Raw genomic sequence first — 22,272 nt, forward strand, 5'->3', positions numbered from 1 at the left:
CCAAAATGCCATTCCTTCTTCGGGCCGAGCGGCGAAGGCCACAAACCGAACCCACCGAGGCCCCAAAAGGATCCTCCACCCAAGCCCCTGCTCTTCCCAGGCCTCAAACATGACGGTGCCGTCCAGGCCCCATTCTAGAGCCACGTCTGAGCTGGCCGAGCATTTTTCTAGCATCGCCTGACTCACTGGGCTTCCTCAGGAGGCAACGGGCATGGTAACCTGACGGATACCGGATGGAAAATTCTCACAGGGCAAGTTCCTGCCTCTTGCTTCTAGGCTCCATATGTCGAAATACTTTTCTGTTGTTCATTACTGCTGAGGGAGAAGTGGAAAACTTGAGCCAGATAAATGGCTAGCCCTTTCTCGTGGTTTTCGCCCCACCCTCGGTCCCACTTATAGCCATAAGTTATTCCATTTATATTAACATCTGTCTCCCCATCTAGACTGGAAGTCTGCTGTTGGCAGGGGATGCTACTAACTCTGTTATCTCCCAAGAGCTTAGTAGAGCGCTCTGCACACGGCAAGCACTCAATAAATACCATTCATTCATTCAGTCGTATTTATTGAGCACTTACTGTGTGCAGAGCACTGTACTAAGCGCTTGGGAAGTACAAGTTGGCAACATATAGAGACGGTCCCTACCCAACAGTGGGCTCACAGTCTAGAAGGGGGAGACAGAGATCAAAACAAAACATATTAACAAAATAAAATAAATAGAATAAACATATACAAATAAAATAGAGTAATAAGTACGTATAAATATATATACATATATTCAGGTGCTGTGGGGAGGGGAAGGAGGTAAGGCGGCGGGGATGGGAAGGGGGAGGCTGGGGAGAGGAAGGAGGGGGCTCAGTTTGGGAAGGCCTCTGATAATTGTTTGAGTTCTCCCAAGGACATCTAGCAGCTTCTTGAGTGCAAAGATTATATTAATGACAACGAAATACTTTGATCAGTTTGGACCAGTGTGACTAGAAACAAAGCACGTTGTATAATCTCTTTCACATCATGCATCTGTGAAGGCTGCACCTTGGCACTTAAATCACCAAAGGTATTTCGTGAGTGCTAACTGTGTGCAGAGCATTGTATTGAGCGATTGGAAGAGGACAGTGCAGTGGAGTGTGGAGTTGGTAATAATAATAATGATGGCATTTGTATATATGTTTGTACATATTTATTACTCTATTTATTTATTTTACTTGTACATATCTATTCTATTTATTTTATTTTGTTAGTATGTCTGGTTTTGTTCTCTGTCTCCCCCTTCTAGACTGTGAGCCCACTGTTGGGTAGGGACTGTCTCTATATGTTGCCAACTTGTACTTCCCAAGCGCTTAGTACAGTGCTCTGCACACAGTAAGCGCTCAATAAATATGATTGAAGAAGGAAGTGCTCAATAAATACGACTGATTGATTGAATGATTTGTTAAGCACTTACTACGTGCCAGGCACTGTACTAAGCACTGGAAACACGCTCCCTTCCCACCAGAAACTTACAGTCAAGAGGGGGAGATAGACAAAACTACAGTGTGTAGAACATGTGCAGAACATTTTAGAAAAATGAACCGGGCAGCAGAGTGAAGTACAGGCTAGAGAGGGGAGAGACAGGAGACAGGGAGGTCTGAAAGGAGGCCGATATAGTAGTCGAGATGGAATATGACAAGTTCTTGGATGCCACGTATGGAAGGCACGGTTGTCGTGGCAAATCCCACAGTCCTCCTGCCTCAGCTCCACTTCCTGATCTTCTGCACTGTGAGCCCACTGTTGGGTAGGGACTGTCTCTATATGTTGCCAACTTGTACTTCCCAAGCGCTTAGTACAGTGCTCTGCACACAGTAAGCGCTCAATAAATACGATTGATTGATTGATTGATTGATTGATTGACAAACTGACCCTTTTCAGGGCCCACTGCCTCAGGGTTCTGCCCTCAGAGGTGAATGGTGGCAGTTTGGATGGAAAGGAAAAGGGTAGATTCTAGAAAAGTGCAGCCCTTAACTGGCAAGGTTTGGCAAAACCCTGCATCCGGAAGTTGAAATAAGGGGAGGAATCAAGGATAAAGCCACGTTTGTGGACTTGGGAGATGAAGGAAGATGGTGATTTGTCAACTGGGATGGGAAATTTAAGTGAAGGGGAAGATTTGGGAAGGAAAATGAGGAGTTCAGTTTTGGATGAGTTGAGTTTGAAAAACCGGCGGGTGGGACAACCAGGTAGAACTGTCTTAAGAGGCCGGAGGAAATAAATGTGGGATGCGGAGAAGCAGAGTCCTGTTGGCGTTTCTCCCTCTTGGAATCACAATCTTCTGAGTTTCTGTTCCAAAGTTGCTCCCTCAATTCTGGGAATCAATCAATTAATGGTATTTACTGAGGGCTTACTCTGTGCAGAGCACTGTATTAATCACTTGGGAGAGGACAATAGCGAGCTTACAGTCTAGACAGGGAGACAGACATTAACATGAAGCAGTGTGGCCTAGTGGAAAGAACAGGGGCCTGGGAATCAGGGGACTGGGATCTAATTTCGGCTCCGCCTCTTGCCTGCTGTGTGACCTTTGGGATGCCACTTCACTTCTCTGTGCTTCAGTTTTTTCTCTTCTGTAAAATGGGGACTAAATCCTACTCCCTCCTACTTAGACAGCTAGCCTCAATGTAGAACATGTGTCCTATCTGATGATTTTATATCTACCCCAGGGTTTGGTACAATTCTTGGCACATGGTAAGGGTTTTAACGAGTACCATAAAAAAAAAATTCTGAGTTCCGGGCAGCAGGCTAGCCCAGCTTCTGTGTATGCCAAGCTCTTTAAGGTTTTGCTTCACTGAGCTTTAAAAACCCCCTATTTACATGTTCTAGTAATTAGTCACCCCAGAAAACTCTTCCACTCTGCCCTTTCATTAGCTTTTCAGCGACTTCTTGAACCACAGGTTAGACGATGGCCTCCAAAATCAAGGTATTGGCTTTCTTTTCAGAAACCTGAGGAAACTCTCTTCAGCATATTAACAGGAAATGGTTCCTCAAGGACAAACTAAACTTTAGGCTGCGTGTTTCGGCATTATTATCTCGGCTATCGACAGCTGTTGAATTATAGTCATTTAGATAGCCGGGTGCAATACCACAGCAGTGAGAGTAACAATTTGAACACTCATAACTATAAAATTGAAACTCCCAGTTTTATACACACCCCATAAACATAAAGACATTTCAACGACTCTACAAAGGCGCTGCTTAAAAAGTCATGCTATTTTTCTCAGACCGGGCTACTCTCCCAGCCTTTTTACTGTCTCTCTTGGGACCAAACCCTCTCCCCAAGAATCCAAGTGGGCTTTGACTTCTGGATGTAAGAAAAGCTCTGAACGCAGAAGACTCTGGATTTGGGGTAAAAAGTTGATAAAATTAAAAGTTCACATTGATTTCGGCCCATCTGATGCCTTTGGTAGGAATTTAGAACGGTCAGAATGGGTTCTAATCCCAGCTCCGCCTCTTGTCTGCTGGGTGACCTGGGGTGTCACTTCACTTCTCTGGGCCTCAGTTACCTCATCTATAAAATGGATATTGAGACTGTGAGCCCCATATGGGACATGGGCTGTGTCCAACCCAATTTATTTGTTTCCACTTCAGCTCTTAGTACAGTGCCTGGCATATAGTAAGCCGTTAATTACCATTATTATCATTACCATTAAACCATTAATGCTGTGACTCTAAGTAGTAATAGTACTTAGAACAGTGCCTGGCAGATAGTAAGCACTTATCAAATACCATATTTACTAATCGACTTATTAGTATTAGTAATAGTAGATTTATTAAGACTTTGCCATAGTCTTGGGTGTGAAATCAGTCGTATTTATCGAGCGCTTACTGTGTGCAGGGCATTGTATTAAGCACTTGGGAGAGTAAAACACAACAATATAACAAACACAGTCCCTTCCCACAATCAACTGACAGTCTAAAGGTGGAGACAGACATCAGTAGAAATGGAAATAGATTATGGATGTGGACATATGTGCTTTGAAAGTGCTCTCACCCATTCTTGGGATGAAATATGCTCCCCCTTCCCACGTCGCAAAAGGGCATTCTAATTCTGCAAGCAAGTCAAATAATAACAGCAATAATAATTGCGGTATTGATTAAGTCCTTACTATGTGCCAGGCACTGTACTAAGCACTGGGGTGGATACAAGCAAATCGGGTTGGACGCAGTCCCTGTCCCATGTGAGAAGCAGCGTGGCTCAGTGGAAAGAGCCCGGGCTTTGGAGTCAGAGGTCATGGGTTCAAATCCCGGCTCTGCCAATTGTCAGCTGTGTGACTTTGGGCAAGTCACTTCACTTCTCTGTGCCTCAGTTACCTCATCTGTAAATTGGGGATTAAGACTGTGAGCCCCCGTGGGACAACCTGATCTCCTTGTAACCTCCCCAGCGCTTAGAACAGTGCTTTGCACATAGTAAGTGCTTAATAAATGCCATCATCATTATTATTATTATTATTATGTGGGGCTCCCAGTCTCAATTCCCATTTCACGGATGAGGGAACTGAGGCACGGTGAAGTTACCCACAAAACTCTACGGATACGCACACCAGAACGTCGTCATGGCAGAAGATGGGACGTTCTGGAGAGGGTGTGACCACGGAGTCGCTATGGGTAGGAAATGATTCGACGGTATTTGAAGAACTGCTGCCCAGAGAAGTGAAGTGACTTGCCCCAGGTCACACAGCAGGTAAGCGGCAGAGCAGGGACAAGAACCCGTGACCAGGCCTCTGCTCTATCCGTTATTCCATAAACAGTTCACGTCCTTGCACCTACGATCCCCATTTCCTCCCCGAAAAAAAGCCACTTAGAGATTTCTCGACAAAGCCACTGGGCAGAGACGATATTTTATTTCTTCTGGAGGCTTACCGCAACTTTCCTTGAGAGTTTGTGAGCTAAGCGGGCTATAAATAAATGTGAATCACAGGCCCCAAACGGTCCACCCTGATTAACAATCTGCCCATTCTTTCACTGGGGTGACACCAAGCAACCCTCGGGAATGGTATGTACTGAGCTTCCCTCCTCAAAATACAGACCAGCCGCGGCCCATTTCTCCCATCACGTGGGGCCTAAAGACTAAGATATTTCATTTAGTCACTCATCGCAGGGCTTTAGCCTGGAAGCGACGTGGCCAAGTGGAACAAGCACAGCCCTGGGAGTCTCGGGACCTGGGTTCTAATTCTGGCTCTACCATGTGAGTGGGCAAGTGACTTAACCTGGTTTTGCCTCAGTTACCTCATCTGGAAAAAAGGGATTAAATCCTACTCGAGACTGTAAACTCTTCATGGGCAGGGAATGTGTCTGTTATATTGTGTTTTACTCTCCCAAGCGCTTAGTACAGTGCTCTGCACACGCTCAATAAATATGGCTGACTACTCCCTACTACTTAAATTGTGAGCCCCATGTGGGACAGGAACCTTGTCCAAAACTGTTTAACTTCCCCATTACTTGGCACATATGAAAGACTTAACAAGTACAAGTAACAAGCATTATTTTTTTTTACGGTAGTTGTTAAGCACTTACTATGTGCCAGGCACTGTTTTAAGTGCTGGGGTAGAGCCAAGCTAATCGGGTTGGACACACAGTCCCTGTCCCACAAGCGGCTCACGGTCTTAATCCCCATTTTACAGATGAAGTAACTGAGGCACGTTGAAGTGAGGTGACTTTTCCAAGGTCACACAGCAGACACGTGGCGGAGCCGCGATTAGAAACCAGGTCCTTCTGACTCCCGGGCCTGGGCTGTAGCCACTAGGCCATGCTGCTTCTCCATTATCAATCAATCAATCAATCAATCGTATTTATTGAGCGCTTACTGTGTGCAGAGCACTGTACTAAGCGCTTGGGAAGTACAAGTTGGCATAAGGGCTACCCGCAGGATACCTGTTGGCTGTTGGCTACTTGCAGCACAGCATGGTTTCATCATAACCTGGTATCTATTTCACGGGTTCGAATCCCCGGCTCCGCCACATGTCTGCTGTGTGACCTTGGGCAAGTCACTTAACTTCTCTGAGCCTCAGTTATCTCATCTGTAAAATGGGGATTAAGACTGTGAGCCCCACGTGGGTCAACTTGATCACCTTGTATCCCCCCCCAGCGCTTAGAACTCTGCACATAGTAAGCGCTTAACAAATGCCATCATTATTATTATTATTATTATTATTATTATTATTATTATTATCTATTTCCTCTCATGCAGGCTGCTTCACACTTAAAACTTCATGAATCAAGCACCAAACTCAATACAGTTATCTGGGGAATACCAGAGATTTCTTCTCCTCTGTTAGCTTTCTAGGCTGATATCATCATCATCATCAATCGTATTTATTGAGCGCTTACTGTGTGCAGAGCACTGTACTAAGCGCTTGGGAAGTCCAAGTTGGCAACATATAGAGACAGCCCCTACCCAACAGTGGGCTCACAGTCTAAAAGGGGGAGACAGATAACAAAACCAAACATACTAACAAAATAAAATAAATAGAATAGATATGTACAAATAAAATAAATAAATAAATACAGTAATAAATATGTACAAACATATATACATATATACAGGTGCTGTGGGGAAGGGAAGGAGGTAAGATGGGGGGGATGGAGAGGGGGACGAGTCAGAGGTCATGGGTTCAAACCCCGGCTCCGCCAATTGTCAGCTGTGTGACTTTGGGCAAGTCACTTAACTTCTCTGTGCCTCAGTTCCCTCATCTGTAAAATGGGGATTGAGACTGTGAGCCCCACGTGGGACAACCTGATCACCTTGTAACCTCCCCAGCGCTTAGAACTCTCCTCCTCCCTTGGCCCATGTTTTGCTCTCCACTGAGAGACCAATCTAACCAAGCGGCCGGATTTACCGCTGGCTACTTGAATGGACGTTCCAAGAGAAAGATGGAGCCCAATACAGTACCCTGCACCCAGCAGATATCCAGTACAGTGCCCCCCTACACACAGCAGGCATTCGGTACAGTACCTATGGCAGGCACCCACTACAGTGTCCCTTCACATGGCAGAAGCAGTGTGGTCTAGTGGACAGAGCACGGGAGTCAAAAGGACCTCGGTTCTACTCCCGGCTCTGCCATTTGTCCATTTTGTGACCTTGGGCGAGTCACTTCACTCAGTTTGCCTCAGTTCCCTCATCTGTAAAGTGGGGATTGAGACAGTGAGCCCCATGTAAAATGAGGATTACGATTTGGGAGCCCAAGGTCACCCAGCCCCTGGCTCACAGTAAGCGCTTAACAAATACCACAATTATTATTATATAGTGTCCCACACACCCAGCAGGTGCCCAGTACAGTACACTGAAATGGCAGGCGGCTAGTAAAGCGCCCCACACACCTTCTAAATGAGATTAATGATGACAATGTGCCATAAACTGTGATAGCTCCGTGATTCCCCAGCCAAGGAGAGAGCAAAGTCCAGGGAGGGGGCTCCCACCTAATAAGAATAATCATGGTATTTGTTAAGCGCTTACTATGTATACCAGGCACTGTATTAAGTGCCGAGGTGGATACAGAGAAGCAGCATGGCTCAGTGGAAAGAGCCCGGGCTTTGGAGTCAGAGGTCATGGGTTCAAATCCCGACTCCACCACATGTCTGCTGTGTGACCTTGGGCAAGTCACTTAACTTCTCGGAGCCTCAGTTACCTCATCTGTAAAACGGGGATGATGACTGTGAGCCCCACGCGGGACAACCTGATCACCTTGTATCCCCCCCAGCACTTAGAACAGTCCTTTTGCACATAGTAAGCGCTTAACAAATGCCATCATTATTATTATTATTATTATACAAGCAAAACAGGTTGGGCATGGTCCGTGTCCCACACAGGGCTCACAGTCTTAATCCTCATTTTACAGATGAAGTAACTGGGGTCTGGAGATGTGAAGTGACTTGCACAAGGTCACACAGCAGACAAGTGGCAGGGCAGGGATTCGAACTCAAGTCCTTCTGATTCCCAGGCCCGGGAGCAATCCACTGGGCGACAATGCTTCTCTGAGTCAGAAGGGGGGACGGGGGCGAGGACTAGGAGAAGGTACCAGTGACTGCACACAGTAAGCGCTCAATAAATACGACTGATGATGACTGCATGTATACTGCATGCACACTGGATGTGCCCTGCATTTACAATGACTCTGTGCACAGTGCATGGACTGAGACTCTATTTTAACATTCCTCTCCCCATCTGGACTGCAAGCTCCTTGTGAGCAGGGATCGCATCTACCAACTCTGTTGTATCGTACCTTCCCAAGAGCTTCATACTCAGAGAAGTAGCGTGGCTCAGTGGACAGAACACGGGCTTTGGAGTCAGAGGTCATGGGTTCAAATCCCAGCTCCGCCAATTGTCAGCTGTGTGACTTTGGGGCAAGTCACTTAACTTCTCTGGGCCTCAGTTACCTCATCTGGAAAATGAGGATTAAAACTGGGAGCCCCCCGTGGGACAATCCGATCACCTTGTAACCTCCCCAGCACTTAGAACAGTGCTTTGCACATAGTAAGCGCTTAATAAATGCCATTATTATTATTATTATTATTATTATTATTATCATCTGGACTGCAAGCTCCTGGTGAGCAGGGATCCCGTCTACCAACTCTTTTGTAGCGTACCTTCCCAAGCGCTTCGTACAGTGCTCTGCACGGAACAAATGCTTGATAAACCAACTATGTACAGACTGCATGAACTGGGACTGAAAGTGGACTGCAATTACTGGGGCTGAGGGTGAAACAATTACACCGTTTTTTTTCCCCGTATTTATTTAGTTTACTTGTACATATCTATTTTATTTTGTTAGTATGTTTGGTTTTGTTCTCTGTCTCCCCCTTTTAGACTGTGAGCCCACTGTTGGGTAGGGACCGTCTCTATATGCTGCCAACTTGTACTTCCCAAGTGCTTAGTACAGTGCTCTGCACACAGTAAGCGCTCAATAAATACACTTCATTGATTGATTGACCCAAAATCACTTATCTCATGGTAAAAAACTGAAGTTAGGGTCTGAGCCAGGGCATCGGAGCAGCAAACAAGACCGTGGCATGCTGGCAAATGGTTTGTTTAACAGGGCATGACTGATGATACAGCAGCCAAGAGACAAGTTGAGGCACAAACGGTTTTTACCTATTCCAACCATCTCTGCAGCTGGTTATGTAGCACTTATGTCCATATCTGTAGCTTATGTATTCATTCATTCATTCAATTGTACTTATTGAGCGCTTACTCTGTGCAAAGGACCGTAGTAAGCGCTTGGGAGAGTACGCTACAACAATAAACGGACGCATTCCCTGGCCACAAACGATCTTACAGTCTTGGTTGGCGGGGGGAGACAGATATCAGTACAAATAAATAAATGACAGATATGGACATAAGTGTAGTAGGGCTGGGAGGAGGGAAGAGTAAAGAGAGCAAGTCAGGGTGACGCAGAAGGGAGTGGGAGATGAGCGCTTAGTACAGTGCTCTGCACACAGTAAGCGCTCAATAAATACGATTGAATGAATGAAAGGTAAGGGGAGGTGCAGTCTGGGATGGCTTCTTGGAGGAGAGAGAGTGCTGTTTTCCCCTCTGGACCGCAAGCTCGCTGTGGGCTGTGGGAATATGTCTGTTACATTGTTCTATGGACTCTCCCAAGTGCTTAGTACAGTGCTCAGCACACAGTAAGCATTCAAAAAATACATCTGACTGACTGGTTGGTCTTTATTCCTGGGTACCTTGACACCCGGAAACCCAGGTATATTCCCCAAATCCAGTGGTTCCCAATAAGGCGGTAAAGGCTCTAAGGAATGAAGTAATTTAGATTCTGAATCATAGATCCCCATTGCTCCCTTTGCGCTTCCCCGCTCCCAGCCCCACAGCACTTATGTACATATCTGTCATTATTTCTTTGCATTGATGTCTGTCTCCCCGCCTCTAGATTGTAAACTCGTCGTGGGAAGGGAATGTGTCTATTTATTGTTGTATTGTGCTCTCCACTGGGACGTATGGATCCAATGCCTGTTTCTTTATCAGGGCTGAAAACACACAACCCAATTCTGAACTTGGCCATCGACCCTACTTATCGTTTAATTGGCTTTGCGCCACACGAGAGCTTCAGGTTTTCTACTGGGAAACCTCATAATTACCAAAGTTAATCTGGAAGTTGTCCTTCTGCCTGAACTGTTAAATGGCATATGGATATTGGGGGAATAAAGGAAACCTCAGGCAGCCGTGTCGGGTAGAAAATGGCTAGCTGAATTCAGAAATCTCTTGAACACCCTTTGAAATTATGACAGGTTCTAAACCGCAGCGGGGCTTGGGAAATGTCGTTTTTCTGAACGTCTTCAGAGAGGAGAACAAAAGGTGGATTCCACACAATTCCTGTCTCTCCCCCCCATCCGTCTCCTTCTTGTTTTTGTCAATCATATTTCATTCAGTCATACTTATAGAGCGCTTACTGTGTGCATAGCACTGTACTAAGCACTTGGAAGAATACAATATAACAATAAGCAGACGCGTTCCCTGCCCAAAGCGAGCTTACAGTCTAGAGGATGAGCTTACAGTCAGATGGCTTGAGAATGATGTCACACGGGACAGAATTCCAAGGCTTTTTGAGCTCGACTCAGTACCTTGGACACACAGCTTTTAAATGATCGTAAAATGAAATTATCCCGATCTGACAGACTCCGAGGCCCGGGCTCTTTCCACTGAGCCACGCTGCTTCTCTAGGGGGAGAGTAATCGTCTGTGGGATCAGAGAAGCAGCGTGGCTCAGTGGGAGGAGCCCGGGCTTTGGAGTCGGAGGTCATGGGTTCAAATCCCGGCTCCACCCCATGTCTGCTGTGTGACATTGGGCAGGTCACTTCACTTCTCTGGGCCTCAGTGACCTCATCTGTAGAATGGGGATGAAGACCGTGAGCCCCATGTGGGACAACCTGATCGCCTTGTGTCCCCCCCAGCGCTTGGAGTTGTGCTTTGCACATGGTAAGCGCTTAACAAATGCTATTATTATTATTATTAGAGGAGGGAGGGCATTCCGGACCCGAGGTGGGCGAGATAGAGGGCGTCCCCCTCTCCATCTCCCGCATCTTACCTCCTTCCCTTCCCCACAGCACCTGTATATATGTATATATGTTTGTACATATTTATTACTCTATTTATTTTACTTGTACATATCTATTCTATTTATTTTATTTTGTTAGTATGTTTGGTTTTGTTCTCTGTCTCCCCCTTTTAGACTGTGAGCCCACTGTTGGGTAGGGACTGTCTCTAGATGTTGCCAATTTGTACTTCCCAAGCGCTTAGTACAGTGCTCTGCACATAGTAAGCGCTCAATAAATACGATTGATGATGATGATGATGATGACAGGAGTAATGCTGACTTCCTTCTAGTACCTTTCGCTCTAGCAGCGGAAGAAATGTTGGCTAATTTTGTTCTCCTCTCTTCCTGGGATCAATGTTCACGTGATTCAGCCACTGATTCTTTTTGCTGTTTTCAAGACCAACATAATAGTAAAAAACTGTGGTGTTTTCTTTTAAGTACAATGTGCCAAGCACTGTACTAAGCACTAATGAGATAATCAGGTCCCACATGGGGCTTCACGGTCTAAACGATCAAATGATCGTATTTATTAAGTGCTTTTTGTGTGAAGAGCACTGAACTAAGCACTTGGGAAAATATAACAGAGTTCCCTGCCCACAGTCTAGAAGGGAGGATGGGAGAGAACAGATATGGAATCCCCATTTGGCAAATGGGGAAACTGAGGTCCAGAGAAGTGAAGTGACTTGGCCTGGAAAAAACAGTAATGATGGTATTTAAAGTGCTTATTATGCGCCAGGCACTGTACTAAGTTCTGGGGTGGATACAGGCATATTGAGCTGGGTGCAGTCCCATGTGGGGCTCAGTCTCAATCCCCATTTGACAGATCATCATCACCATCATCAATCGTATTTATTGAGCGCTTACTGTGTGCAGAGCACTGTACTAAGCGCTTGGGAAGTACAAATTGGCAACATATAGAGACAGTCCCTACCCAACAGTGGGCCCACAGTCTAAAAGGGGGAGACAAAACCAAACATACTAACAAAATAAAATAAATAGAATAGATATGTACAAGTAAAATAAATAAATAAATAGAGTAATAAATATGTACAAACACTTTTAGACTGTGAGCCCACTGTTGGGTAGGGACTGTCTCTATATGTTGCCAATTTGTACTTCTCAAGCGCTTAGTACAGTGCTCTGCACATAGTAAGTGCTCAATAAATACGATTGATGATATATACATATATACAGGTGCTGTGGGGAAGGGAAGGAGGTAAGATGGGGGGGATGGAGAGGGGGATGAGAGGGAGAGGAAGGAAGGGGCTCAGTCTGGGAAGGCCTCCTGGAGGAGGTGAGCTCTCAGTAGGGCCTTGAAGGGAGGAAGAGAGCTAGCTTGGCGGATGGGCAGATGAGGTAATTGGGGCACAGAGAAGTAAAGCGACTTGCCCAATGTCACACAGCAGACCAGTGGCGGAGCCGGGATGAGAACTCATGACCTTCTGGCTCCCAGGCCTGTGCTCTATTCACTACACGAAGCTGCTTCCCCACGGCACACAACATGGCAACCAAGCGGCAGAGCTGGCATTAGAACTTAGTCCCCCTGTCTCCCAGGCCTGGGCTCTTTCCACTAGGCCACGCTGACTTCCCATAATACTTGTCCCCTCCCGGTTGTTAGGAATGTCTCCGAGAGGCTATCGCAAATTGAAACCAACGGTTCTGGAGTAACGTCTGCGGCACGCTAAAGTCCGTTGGGTCGGCTTCAGTGACTCACTGAGGCTCTCTGGCCTCGTATTCTCGCCCTCTCCACCCGCCCAGCCTCTTGTCACCCCACCCATCAACTCTTCTCGTCCGACCTTTTCCTCCGCAGAACAGAGAGCAAACGTTAAAAGTTCCAGTTGTCGGTCATCAGTTTCCTCTTCCTGTCGAGCCGCGGGAGATATTGTCTTCATCCTCCTCTCTGGCCTCAACATTTTTTTTTTTTTACCATCTATGACTCATGCTAGACACATCCCCTTTCCAGCTTTAGCTTCCCCCAACTCATCCCGACATAACCCCAGGCTTTATTTTTACATTTGTTCCTCTAGAGGGAACTGAATCACTTCCCAGGTCTCTGTATAACTGTCTCATCTCCAAAATCGCTCTGGTCGCTGATTTCGTACGCCAACCCAGCCCGCACACTTCGCTCTTCTACCGCCAACCTTCTCCCGGTACCTCGATCTCATCTATCTGGTCGCCGACCCCTCGCCCACGTCCTCCCTCTGGCCTGGAATTCCCTCCCACTTCGTATCCGACAGACCACCACTCTCCCCACCTTCACAATCCTCCTAAAATTACATCTCCTCCGAGAGGCCTTCCGCGATTAAGTCCTCATCTCCTTTTCCCTTCGGCAGCGGGTGTACACTCTGATGTGTACCCTTCAAGCACTTCGTGTTCCCCCTGCTCTCAGCCTCAAAGCACTTAATTTGGTTTAATGCCTGTCTCCCCCTCTAGATTGTAAGCCTGTTGCGGTCAAGGATTATATCTACCAGCACTACTGTATTGTAAACTCGTTGTTGGCGAGGAAAGTGCCTGTTTACTGCTCTGCACACAAGAAGTGCTCAATAAATATGACAATGAATGAATGCTCTCCCAAGTGTTCTGTACAATGCTCTGCACACAGTAAGTGCTCAATAAATACCATTGATTGATTGATCAGTTTTTTTCTATGGTATTTACTGAGCGCTTACTATGCGTCGAGCACTGTGCTAAGCGCTGGGATATATACAAATTAATCAGGTTGGGCACAGTCCGGGTGTGTGTTTTAATGGTATTTTTAAAATGCTTACTCTGTGCCAGGCACTGTACTGAGCACTGCGGTAGATACAAGTTAATCAGGTTGGACAGAGTCCACGTCCCACATGGTGCTTGCAGTCTTAATCCCCATTTTACACCGATGAGGTAACTGAGGCACAGAGAAGTGAAGTGAGTTGAACAAGGTCACAGAGCAGACGTGTGGCGGAGCCAGGATTAGAACCCAGGTCCTCTGAATCCCAGGCCCACGTTCTTTCCAATAAACCACGTTGCTTTTAAACCTCTAACTTTCCCTCTAGCAACAGATTATCGAGCAGGAATTTATTCAAAACCTTCCTGGAGTTGCAGGTGTTGGTAGCCACAACGCTTCCTGTCAAGATGGATCCCATATGTTTATAACTTATTGAGTGAAGAAGTATTTACTGTTGTGTGCTTTGAACCTACCCCCTTCACGTCTCTGGGGACCCTCTGGGTTGCTTTTATGGAATCTTCCTGACCACAATTCCACGATCACCCTGCTAAATCAATCGGTAGTATTTATTGAGCACTTATCCGGTGCAGAGCTCTGTAGTAAGCGCTTGGAAAAGTACGATATAGTTGACAGACACATTTCCTACCCTCAAGGTGCTTACAAATTAAGTTTCTGTAGCTATCGGCCTCCTCGCAATCTGTGACTTTCCAGATTAATCTCTCCAGTTTTAATTAATCCATCTCTCCGGTCCGCTTTTAGGCTGTCATACATAGGTTGGAGGGTGAAAATAAAAGGAGAATTCACAGATTCCACCCAGTCAATACAGAGCCCATATCCCAGTTGTGCGTGCCGAAAAAGACAATAATCAGAAAAAAAAAGCTCAGCTGGATACTCACCGATGATGGAATCCCTCCGGAAGACATCTCTATCAAAAATGTAAAAAGATAGGTGACGAAAAGTCCGAGGAATTTCACAGTAAAAATCTTCTCCATAAAAGGGGCTGTGGAAACAAACCAAATTAATCAATCCGTCAGTTGTATTTTTGAGTGCTTATTATGTATAGAGCGCTAATAATAATTTTGATATTTGTTAAGCATTTACTTACTGGGTGCCATGCACTGTACTAAGCGGTGGGGTGGATACGACCAAATCAGGTTGGACAAGGTCCCTGTCCCAGGTGGGGCTTACAATCTCAATCCCCATTTTACAGATGAGGTAAGTCAGGTCCCAAAGTGTGAAGTGACTTGGCCAAGGTAACACAGCAGACAAGCGGCAGAGCCGGAATTAAAACCTACAACTTTCTGACTTCCAGCGCTTTGCACATAGTAAGCGCTTATCAAGAACCATCGTTATTATTACCAGGCCTGTGCTCTATCCACTACACTATGCTGCTTCTCGACGCTTTGAAGAGTACAACAGAATTCACAAAACAGAAACTCCAGGGTAGCTTACAGTTTATATTTTACGGAGTTAAAACCCATTGTAAAATGAATTGTTCACTTCAGAACTTCAGTAAGCATTCAGTAAATACCACTGATTAATGTTCACTATGTTACTCTTACAAGCACAGAATATTTTCTTGGCAATCAATCAATCCGTGGTACTTATTGAGCACTTGGTGCAGAGCACTGTACTAAGCACTGGGAAGAGCACAATATAATAGAATTGGTAGGCACATTCCCTGCTCTCAAGGAATTCAGTGTCTGGTGACTGTGATTCATTTGGGGACATATTCCAGGAATTTATCTGGTTGAATTCGAAGCACACATTTGAGTGCTATGATGCTTGGCTTGTCAGAGATTCACACATGCATCCGTTAGACCAATAAGCCACCTGATAATCATTCATTCATTCATTCAATTGTATTTATTGAGCACTTACTGTGTGCAGAGCACTGTACTAAGCGCTTGGGAAGTACAAGTTGGCAACGTATAGAGACGGTCCCTACCCAACAATGGGCTCACAGTCTAGAAGGGGGAGACAAACAACAAAACAAAATATATTAACAAAATAAAATAAATCGAATAGTAAATACGTACAAGTAAAATAGAGTAATTAATCTGTACGAACATATATACAGGTGCTGTGGGGAGGGGAAGGAGGTAAAGCGGGGGGGGGATGGGGAGGGGAAAAATAATAATAATAATAATTATAGTACTTCTTAAGTGCTATGTGCCAACCACTGTTCTAAGCACTGGGCTACATACAAGTTAATCAGTTGGACAAAGGCCCTGTCCCACATGGGGCTCAAAGTCTCAATCCCCATTTTATAGGAGGGAACTGAGGCCCAGAGAAGCAAAGTGACTTGGCCAAAGTTACCCAGCAGACAAGTGGCGGAGCCGGAATTAGAATCCAGGACCTTCTGATTCCCAATCCCATGCTCTACCCATTAGGCCACACTGACGTATGTTATATGTTGCCAACTTGTACTTCCCAAGCGCTTAGTACAGTGCTCTGCACACAGTAAGCGCTCAATAAATACAATTGATTGATTGATTGATTGACTGACACTTTTCTCCTTGTTTCAGCTCAGTGTAGGCAGGGAACATCTCTAACAACTCTGCCTTATTGTGCTCTTCCAAGCGCTTAGTACAGTGCTCTGCACACAGTCAGCGCTCAATAAAAATCATCGATATTTATATCAATGATATATCAATTATATCAATTATAATTGATCAATTATATCAATAATATCATTGATATTTATCCTTCAGGCCCTGGTCACGCTCCACAGAATCTGCCTGGCCTGATGGGCAGCAGCACGGCCCAGTGGATCGAACCCAGGACTGAGTGTCAGAAAGCCCTGGGTTCTAATCCCAGCTCCGCCACTTGTCTGCTGTGTGACCCTGAGAAGTCACTTTACTTCTCTGTGTCTCAGTTCCCTCATCTGGAAAACGGGGATTAAGACTGTGAGCAGGACATGGAACAAAGACTGCGTCCAACCTGATCAACTTATATCTACCCCAGCGCTTTGTACAGTGCTTTGTAAATGCTTAATACCATAAAAAAAAAGACCGCAAGCCGCCACTTGAAAACATTTCTGAAATGTTTCCCCAGCGATAACAGAAATTTTAAGGGTAAGAAGACGCTCGTTAGCCTGAAAAGCTGCTTGAAGTTTAGCGGCCGTTACCGCCGTTCACTTATGAAATTCAAATTACAGTGCAAGCATTTCAAATTGCAGACATCCGGCCTTCCAGGTCCTCCCCTTTTCCAGTTTCTCAGAGAATTCCCGTCCGGCGCATTCTCCCCGTTATTCCTCCTGTCAGAGGCTTCGCCTTCTGCCGCAGACTTTTCCCCTCTTTCCCGAGCCGGCTGAAGGATGAGTCATCCTGGCAGATGCATCGCGCACCACAGATGGAGACTTAAAAATAAATTGCTAATTCTGATTAATAGGCCGAAAGCCAGTGGTTTTTCTGGTTAAACAAAACTCCCTATTGTTCTGGCCGGGCACAAGGCTTGGGATGGGGAGACATCGAGGGATCAAAGCCACAGGGAAGACACCCAAAATTCAATAATATTGTGGTCCTAAATTAAGTGCTTATGAAAGCTACTTCACTGCTTTAAGAGACATTCGCACTCACCATCCACAGAAATCCCCGTACCTAGATGTTTGCGGGGGCACCATGCCTAGTGAAAAAGAGAATGGCCCCGGGAGTCCGAGAACCTGGGTTCAAATCCCGACTCGACCACACGTCTGTTGTGTGACCTTAGGCAAGTCACGTCACTTCTCTAGGCCTCAGTTACCTCATTTGGAAAATGGGGTGAGCCTCGTGTGGGGCAAACTGGTTTGCTCGTATCCACCCCGGCGCTTAAGTACAGTGCCTGGCACATAGTAAGTGCTTCAGAAATACCACAATTATTACCGATATTATTATTATTATCCTCAGATTAATTTCAAGATACCAAAGCAGACTTAAAACGCTTGGTTCAACTCCTGTTCTCCCTCTTTTGCAGACTGTGAGCCTCTTTTGGGACAGGGATTGGGTCTGACCTAATTATTCATTCATTCATTTATATTTATTGATATTATATTTATATTTATATAATATAAATATAAATAAATTTATATTTATTTATATTTATTTATTTACTGTGTGCAGAGCACTGTACTAAGCACTTGGGAAGTACAAGTCGGCAACATATACAGACAGTTCCTACCCAACAACGGGCTCACAGTCTAGAAGGGGGAGACAGACAACAAAATAAAGCATGTAGACAGGTGTCAAAATCATCAGAACAAATAGAATTAAAGATATATGCACATCATTAACAAGATAAAGAGACTAGTAAATATGTACAAGTAAAATAGAGTAATAAATCTGTACAAATATATATACAAGTGCTGTGGGGAGGGGAAGGAGGTAGGGCGGGGGGATGGGGAGGAGGAGAGGAAAAAGGGGGCTCAGTCTGGGAAGGCCTCCTGGAGGAGGTGAGCTCTCAGTGGGGCTTTGAAACAATCAATCAATCGTATTTATTGAGCGCTTACTGTGTGCTTATCTTGTACGTACCCCAGAGCTTAGTAATATTAATAAATGTGATGTCTGTTAAGCGCATAATATACAAGTTCGTTAGGTCAAAAACAGTCCCTGACCCATGTGAGGGCCCACTGTCTAAGTAGGAGGGAAAGGCAGGGATTGAAGCCCCGCTTTGCAGATGAGGAAACTGAGGCACAGAGAAGTTAAGTGCCTTGCTCAAGGTCACACAGGAGGCAAGTGGCAGAGCTCGGGATTAGAACCCAGGTCCTCGGACTCCCAGGGCCGTTTTCTTTTCACTAGGCCCCGCTGCGTGGCACATAGTGAGAACTTAAGAAATACCACAATTACTATTATCATTATTATGATTTTAATTACTTCCAACATAAAATCAATCAATCAATCGTATTTATTGAGCGCTTACTGTGTGCACAGCACTGTACTAAGCGCTTGGGAAGTCCAAGTTGGCAACATATAGAGACAGTCCCTACCCAACAGTGGGCTCACAGTCTAAAAGGGGGAAACAGAGAACAAAACCAAACATACTAACAAAATAAGTAGATTAGATATGTACAAGTAAAATAGAGTAATAAATATGTACAAACATATATATATATGTATATGTGTATATATATATATATATATACACAATATATTAGCATAAAATGATATTTTACAACCATGGCTCTTCACGTCTGTGTGTGGGGGTCATGATGAAGCCACTAGGTCAATGAACTTTCCCTTTACCTAGCACAATCACATTTCAATCCCCTGAAATCTCTCTGCCCTTCGAATGACATTAAGGAAGAAACAAACGTCATTAAATCTCCCTCTTTCATCAGAACAAAATGCTCAGGACAACTGGGGAGTAGAAAAAGTTGCAAGCTGCCAAAGGAAAAATGGACATATGCTTCAGGAAGACAAAAAGGCAGCATGAGTTCAGATGAAGTCATGGCTTGTATCTCCCAAGCACTCAGTACCATGCTTTGCTCAATAAAGTGCTCAATACATTCAACTGAAGGGAGGAATACTTAGTAAGAGAAGCGGCATGGCCTAGTGGAAGGAATTTTCTCAAAGGAGGAGCCAATGGCCGATAATAATCATCATTATTATTACTGACAGTCATCGGAGGTGGTCAGGACCAATTAAGACGCTGGCGGAAAGGATGAAGAAAAATGTCCTGCTAGAGCTGTGCTTCTCTAGGCAGGGAAAAGGGGAGGGAAGGGAATAATAATAATAATTGTGGTATTTGTTAAGGGCTTATTATGTGCCAGGCACTACACTAAGCGCTGAGGTAGATGCAACCTAATCAGTTGGACACAGTCCATGTCCCAGATGAGGTAACTGAGGCCCAGAGAATAATAATAATTATTATGGTATTTGTTAAGTGCTTACTGTGTGCCGGGCACTGTACGAAGCACTGGGGTAGATAAAAGCAAATCAGGTTGGACACAGTCCCTGTCCCACGTGGGCCCTCTACATCGACATACGCCTTCCTGCTCCCGTTTAGCCGGGATGCTCCTGTCGTCACACCCAGATCTTGTCCCGCGCGATAAAGGCAGCATCTCCCCCTCTGAAACTGGAAAAACCTTATACCCCACGGTCTCCCCCTCAGCAGTGAGCGGCATTTTTTCCCTCCTCATTTAGCCGTGCCAAACAATGTCTTCTTTCTGGTGGAATCAAAGGAGGGCCAAGGCGGCTGCGAGCTTCCCCTCCAATTACCAACTTAACCTTGGGGTAGCTCTTTCCACAGGAGTGGCTTTGTCTCCAGCGGGGCCCTGTGAGGCCAGAGGTCAAAGAGCAGTCAGGGCACGATTCCCTGCCCTGGGCGCATACTTTCCAACAAGTTGGGTCCGGGGCTCCGGAGTCCTCTTTCCGAAGAGACTGAAATGGCATCCTTCCTCTCAGCTGGCCACCCCTCACAGGCAAACGATCACTCGCCAAGGGGCAACTGGCAGCGGATGCCGTAGATAACTGCGAGAGTTTTCTCCCTCCGCAAATCATGGAAGAAATTCTGTAAAAATAACTGTGGCATTTGCTAAGCACTTTCTCGGAGCCCAGCCCTGTTTCAATAACAATAATTGTGGTATCTGTTAAACACTTACTGTACTAAGCGCTGGGGTATTATCATCATCAAGTGTCGTCGAGCTGTTTGCGATTATATATGGATATAATCTTTTAGACTGTGAGCCCACTGTTGGGTAGGGACTGTCTCTATATGTTGCCAACTTGTACTTCCCAAGCGCTTAGTACAGTGCTCTCCACACAGTAAGCTCTCAATAAATACAATAAATACGATTGATGATATGGATATATACATCCATATATATAATATATGGAAAATATAAATGGATATATTTTCTCCAGAGCATCCTGTCTTCTGTCATAAAAGTGCTGGGGTGGATACGAGCACAAATGGGGTTGGACACACTCCCTGTCCCACACTGGACTCCCTGTCTCAATCCCCACTTTACAAATGAGTTGACTGAGGCACAGACAAGTGAAGTTACTTGCCCAAGGACACACAGCAGACAAGTGGCGGAGCCAGGATTAGAACCCACGACCTTCTGACTCCCAGCCCGTGCTCTACCCACTAAGCCACACTGCTTCATCTGAATCTGAAGCAGCGTGGCTCAGTGGAAAGAGCAAGGGCTTTGGAGTCAGAGGTCATAGGTTCAAATCCCGATTCCGCCAATTGTCAGCTGTGTGACGGTGGGTAAGTCACTTCACTTCTCTGTGCCTCAGTTACCTCATTTGTAAAATGGGGATTAAGACTGTGAGCCCCCCCCGGGACAACCTGATCACCGTGTAACCTCCCCAGCGTTTAGAACAGTGCTTTGCACATAGTAAGCCCTTAATAAATGCCATTATTATCATTATTATCATCTACCCCAGTGCTTAGAATAATCAAGCCGGATATAGTCCCTGTCCCACACGTGGCTCACAGTCTACTTTCCCCAACTTCAGAGGTATTTCATCCCCATTTGATGATGAGGAAACTGACTGAATGAGCTATTGGAAGTGGCGAGGTCAACGTGTCTGTTTATTGTTGTACTGTACTCTTCCAAGCGCTTAGTACAGTGCTCTGCATACGGTAATAAGCACTCGATAAATACGATTGAATGAATGGTTCTTGAAACAAATCTGCTCCTTTGCTGCTTTCCGTTTTGACACCCACCGAATCCTGGGCTCCACTACCGTTAGGAAAAGTTGTAAAAATGGAAAAGAATGAACGGCTCCAAGGATTACCTCTAAAGAGATAATGGGGGAGTGAATATAGATGAGAGGGAATCCAGATTATCACGGAAAGGAATGAAAATGTTGAAGAAGGATTTAGGCATTTGTCCCCGCGGGACAGAAATTGACACCTCATTTGCTAGGAAGAATTGGCTGGGTCTGAAAGTGGACGCACACTGAGTTATGTTTGGAAAAATATGTTGGAAAAATGTGTGTCGGGCATTGTGAAGAAAAATTCCTAACTGAATTTGGGGGGCTCGACAGGTTGGGAGTCATCTTAATGATCTGGTGTTTATTTTTAATCCTTTTCCCGTCTCTCAGATATTCTGGGAAATCACCTGCAGGGAAACTGAGAGGAGGCATGGGAGTGGGAAAGCTAACCAACTTTCTTTTAGGGCCTTTTTGGGGAAAAAGAAAACCTTAGGGACTGGAACTATCCATTTAGAAGATCAAAAGGGAATTTGTTTGAGAGAAGGCAGTCCTCAAAGGGGGCAAATAGGGGGCACCTGTTAAGTGTGAAACTGCAAAGGAGGTAATTGGGAAAGAATTTGCAATTGCTCTTCTAGTCTAGAAATGTCTGTAGGGGTGGTGATTTAATGACTGTTTCTGAAATTCTACTGCATTAGATTTTGCTAAATTGGTAAGAGAGGTGTACAAACAAGTCAAATGCAAACAACATGGCAGGCCACATAGCCCAGTGGAAAAAGCCCAGGTCTGGGAGTTAGAGGAGCTGGGTTCTAATGCCAACTCCACCATTTAATAATGATAATAATAATGATAATAATGATGGCTTTTGT

At 45.3% G+C, this 22,272-nt stretch overlaps 1 protein-coding gene across 2 annotated transcripts in view; it reads right to left on the reverse strand.

The window, feature by feature from the left end:
- Positions 1 to 22,272, reverse strand: part of RASA3 (RAS p21 protein activator 3) — a 180,308-nt gene that overhangs the window by 80,997 nt on the left and 77,039 nt on the right. For both annotated transcript variants that reach the window (XM_038762059.1, XM_038762058.1), the window contains exon 3: positions 14,663 to 14,766. In XM_038762059.1, the coding sequence (XP_038617987.1) occupies positions 14,663 to 14,766 (104 nt within the window). The remainder of the gene's footprint in view (positions 1 to 14,662; positions 14,767 to 22,272) is intronic.

Source organism: Tachyglossus aculeatus, chromosome 20 (assembly GCF_015852505.1).
Source record: "Tachyglossus aculeatus isolate mTacAcu1 chromosome 20, mTacAcu1.pri, whole genome shotgun sequence".
Taxonomy (NCBI): Eukaryota; Metazoa; Chordata; class Mammalia; order Monotremata; family Tachyglossidae; genus Tachyglossus; species Tachyglossus aculeatus.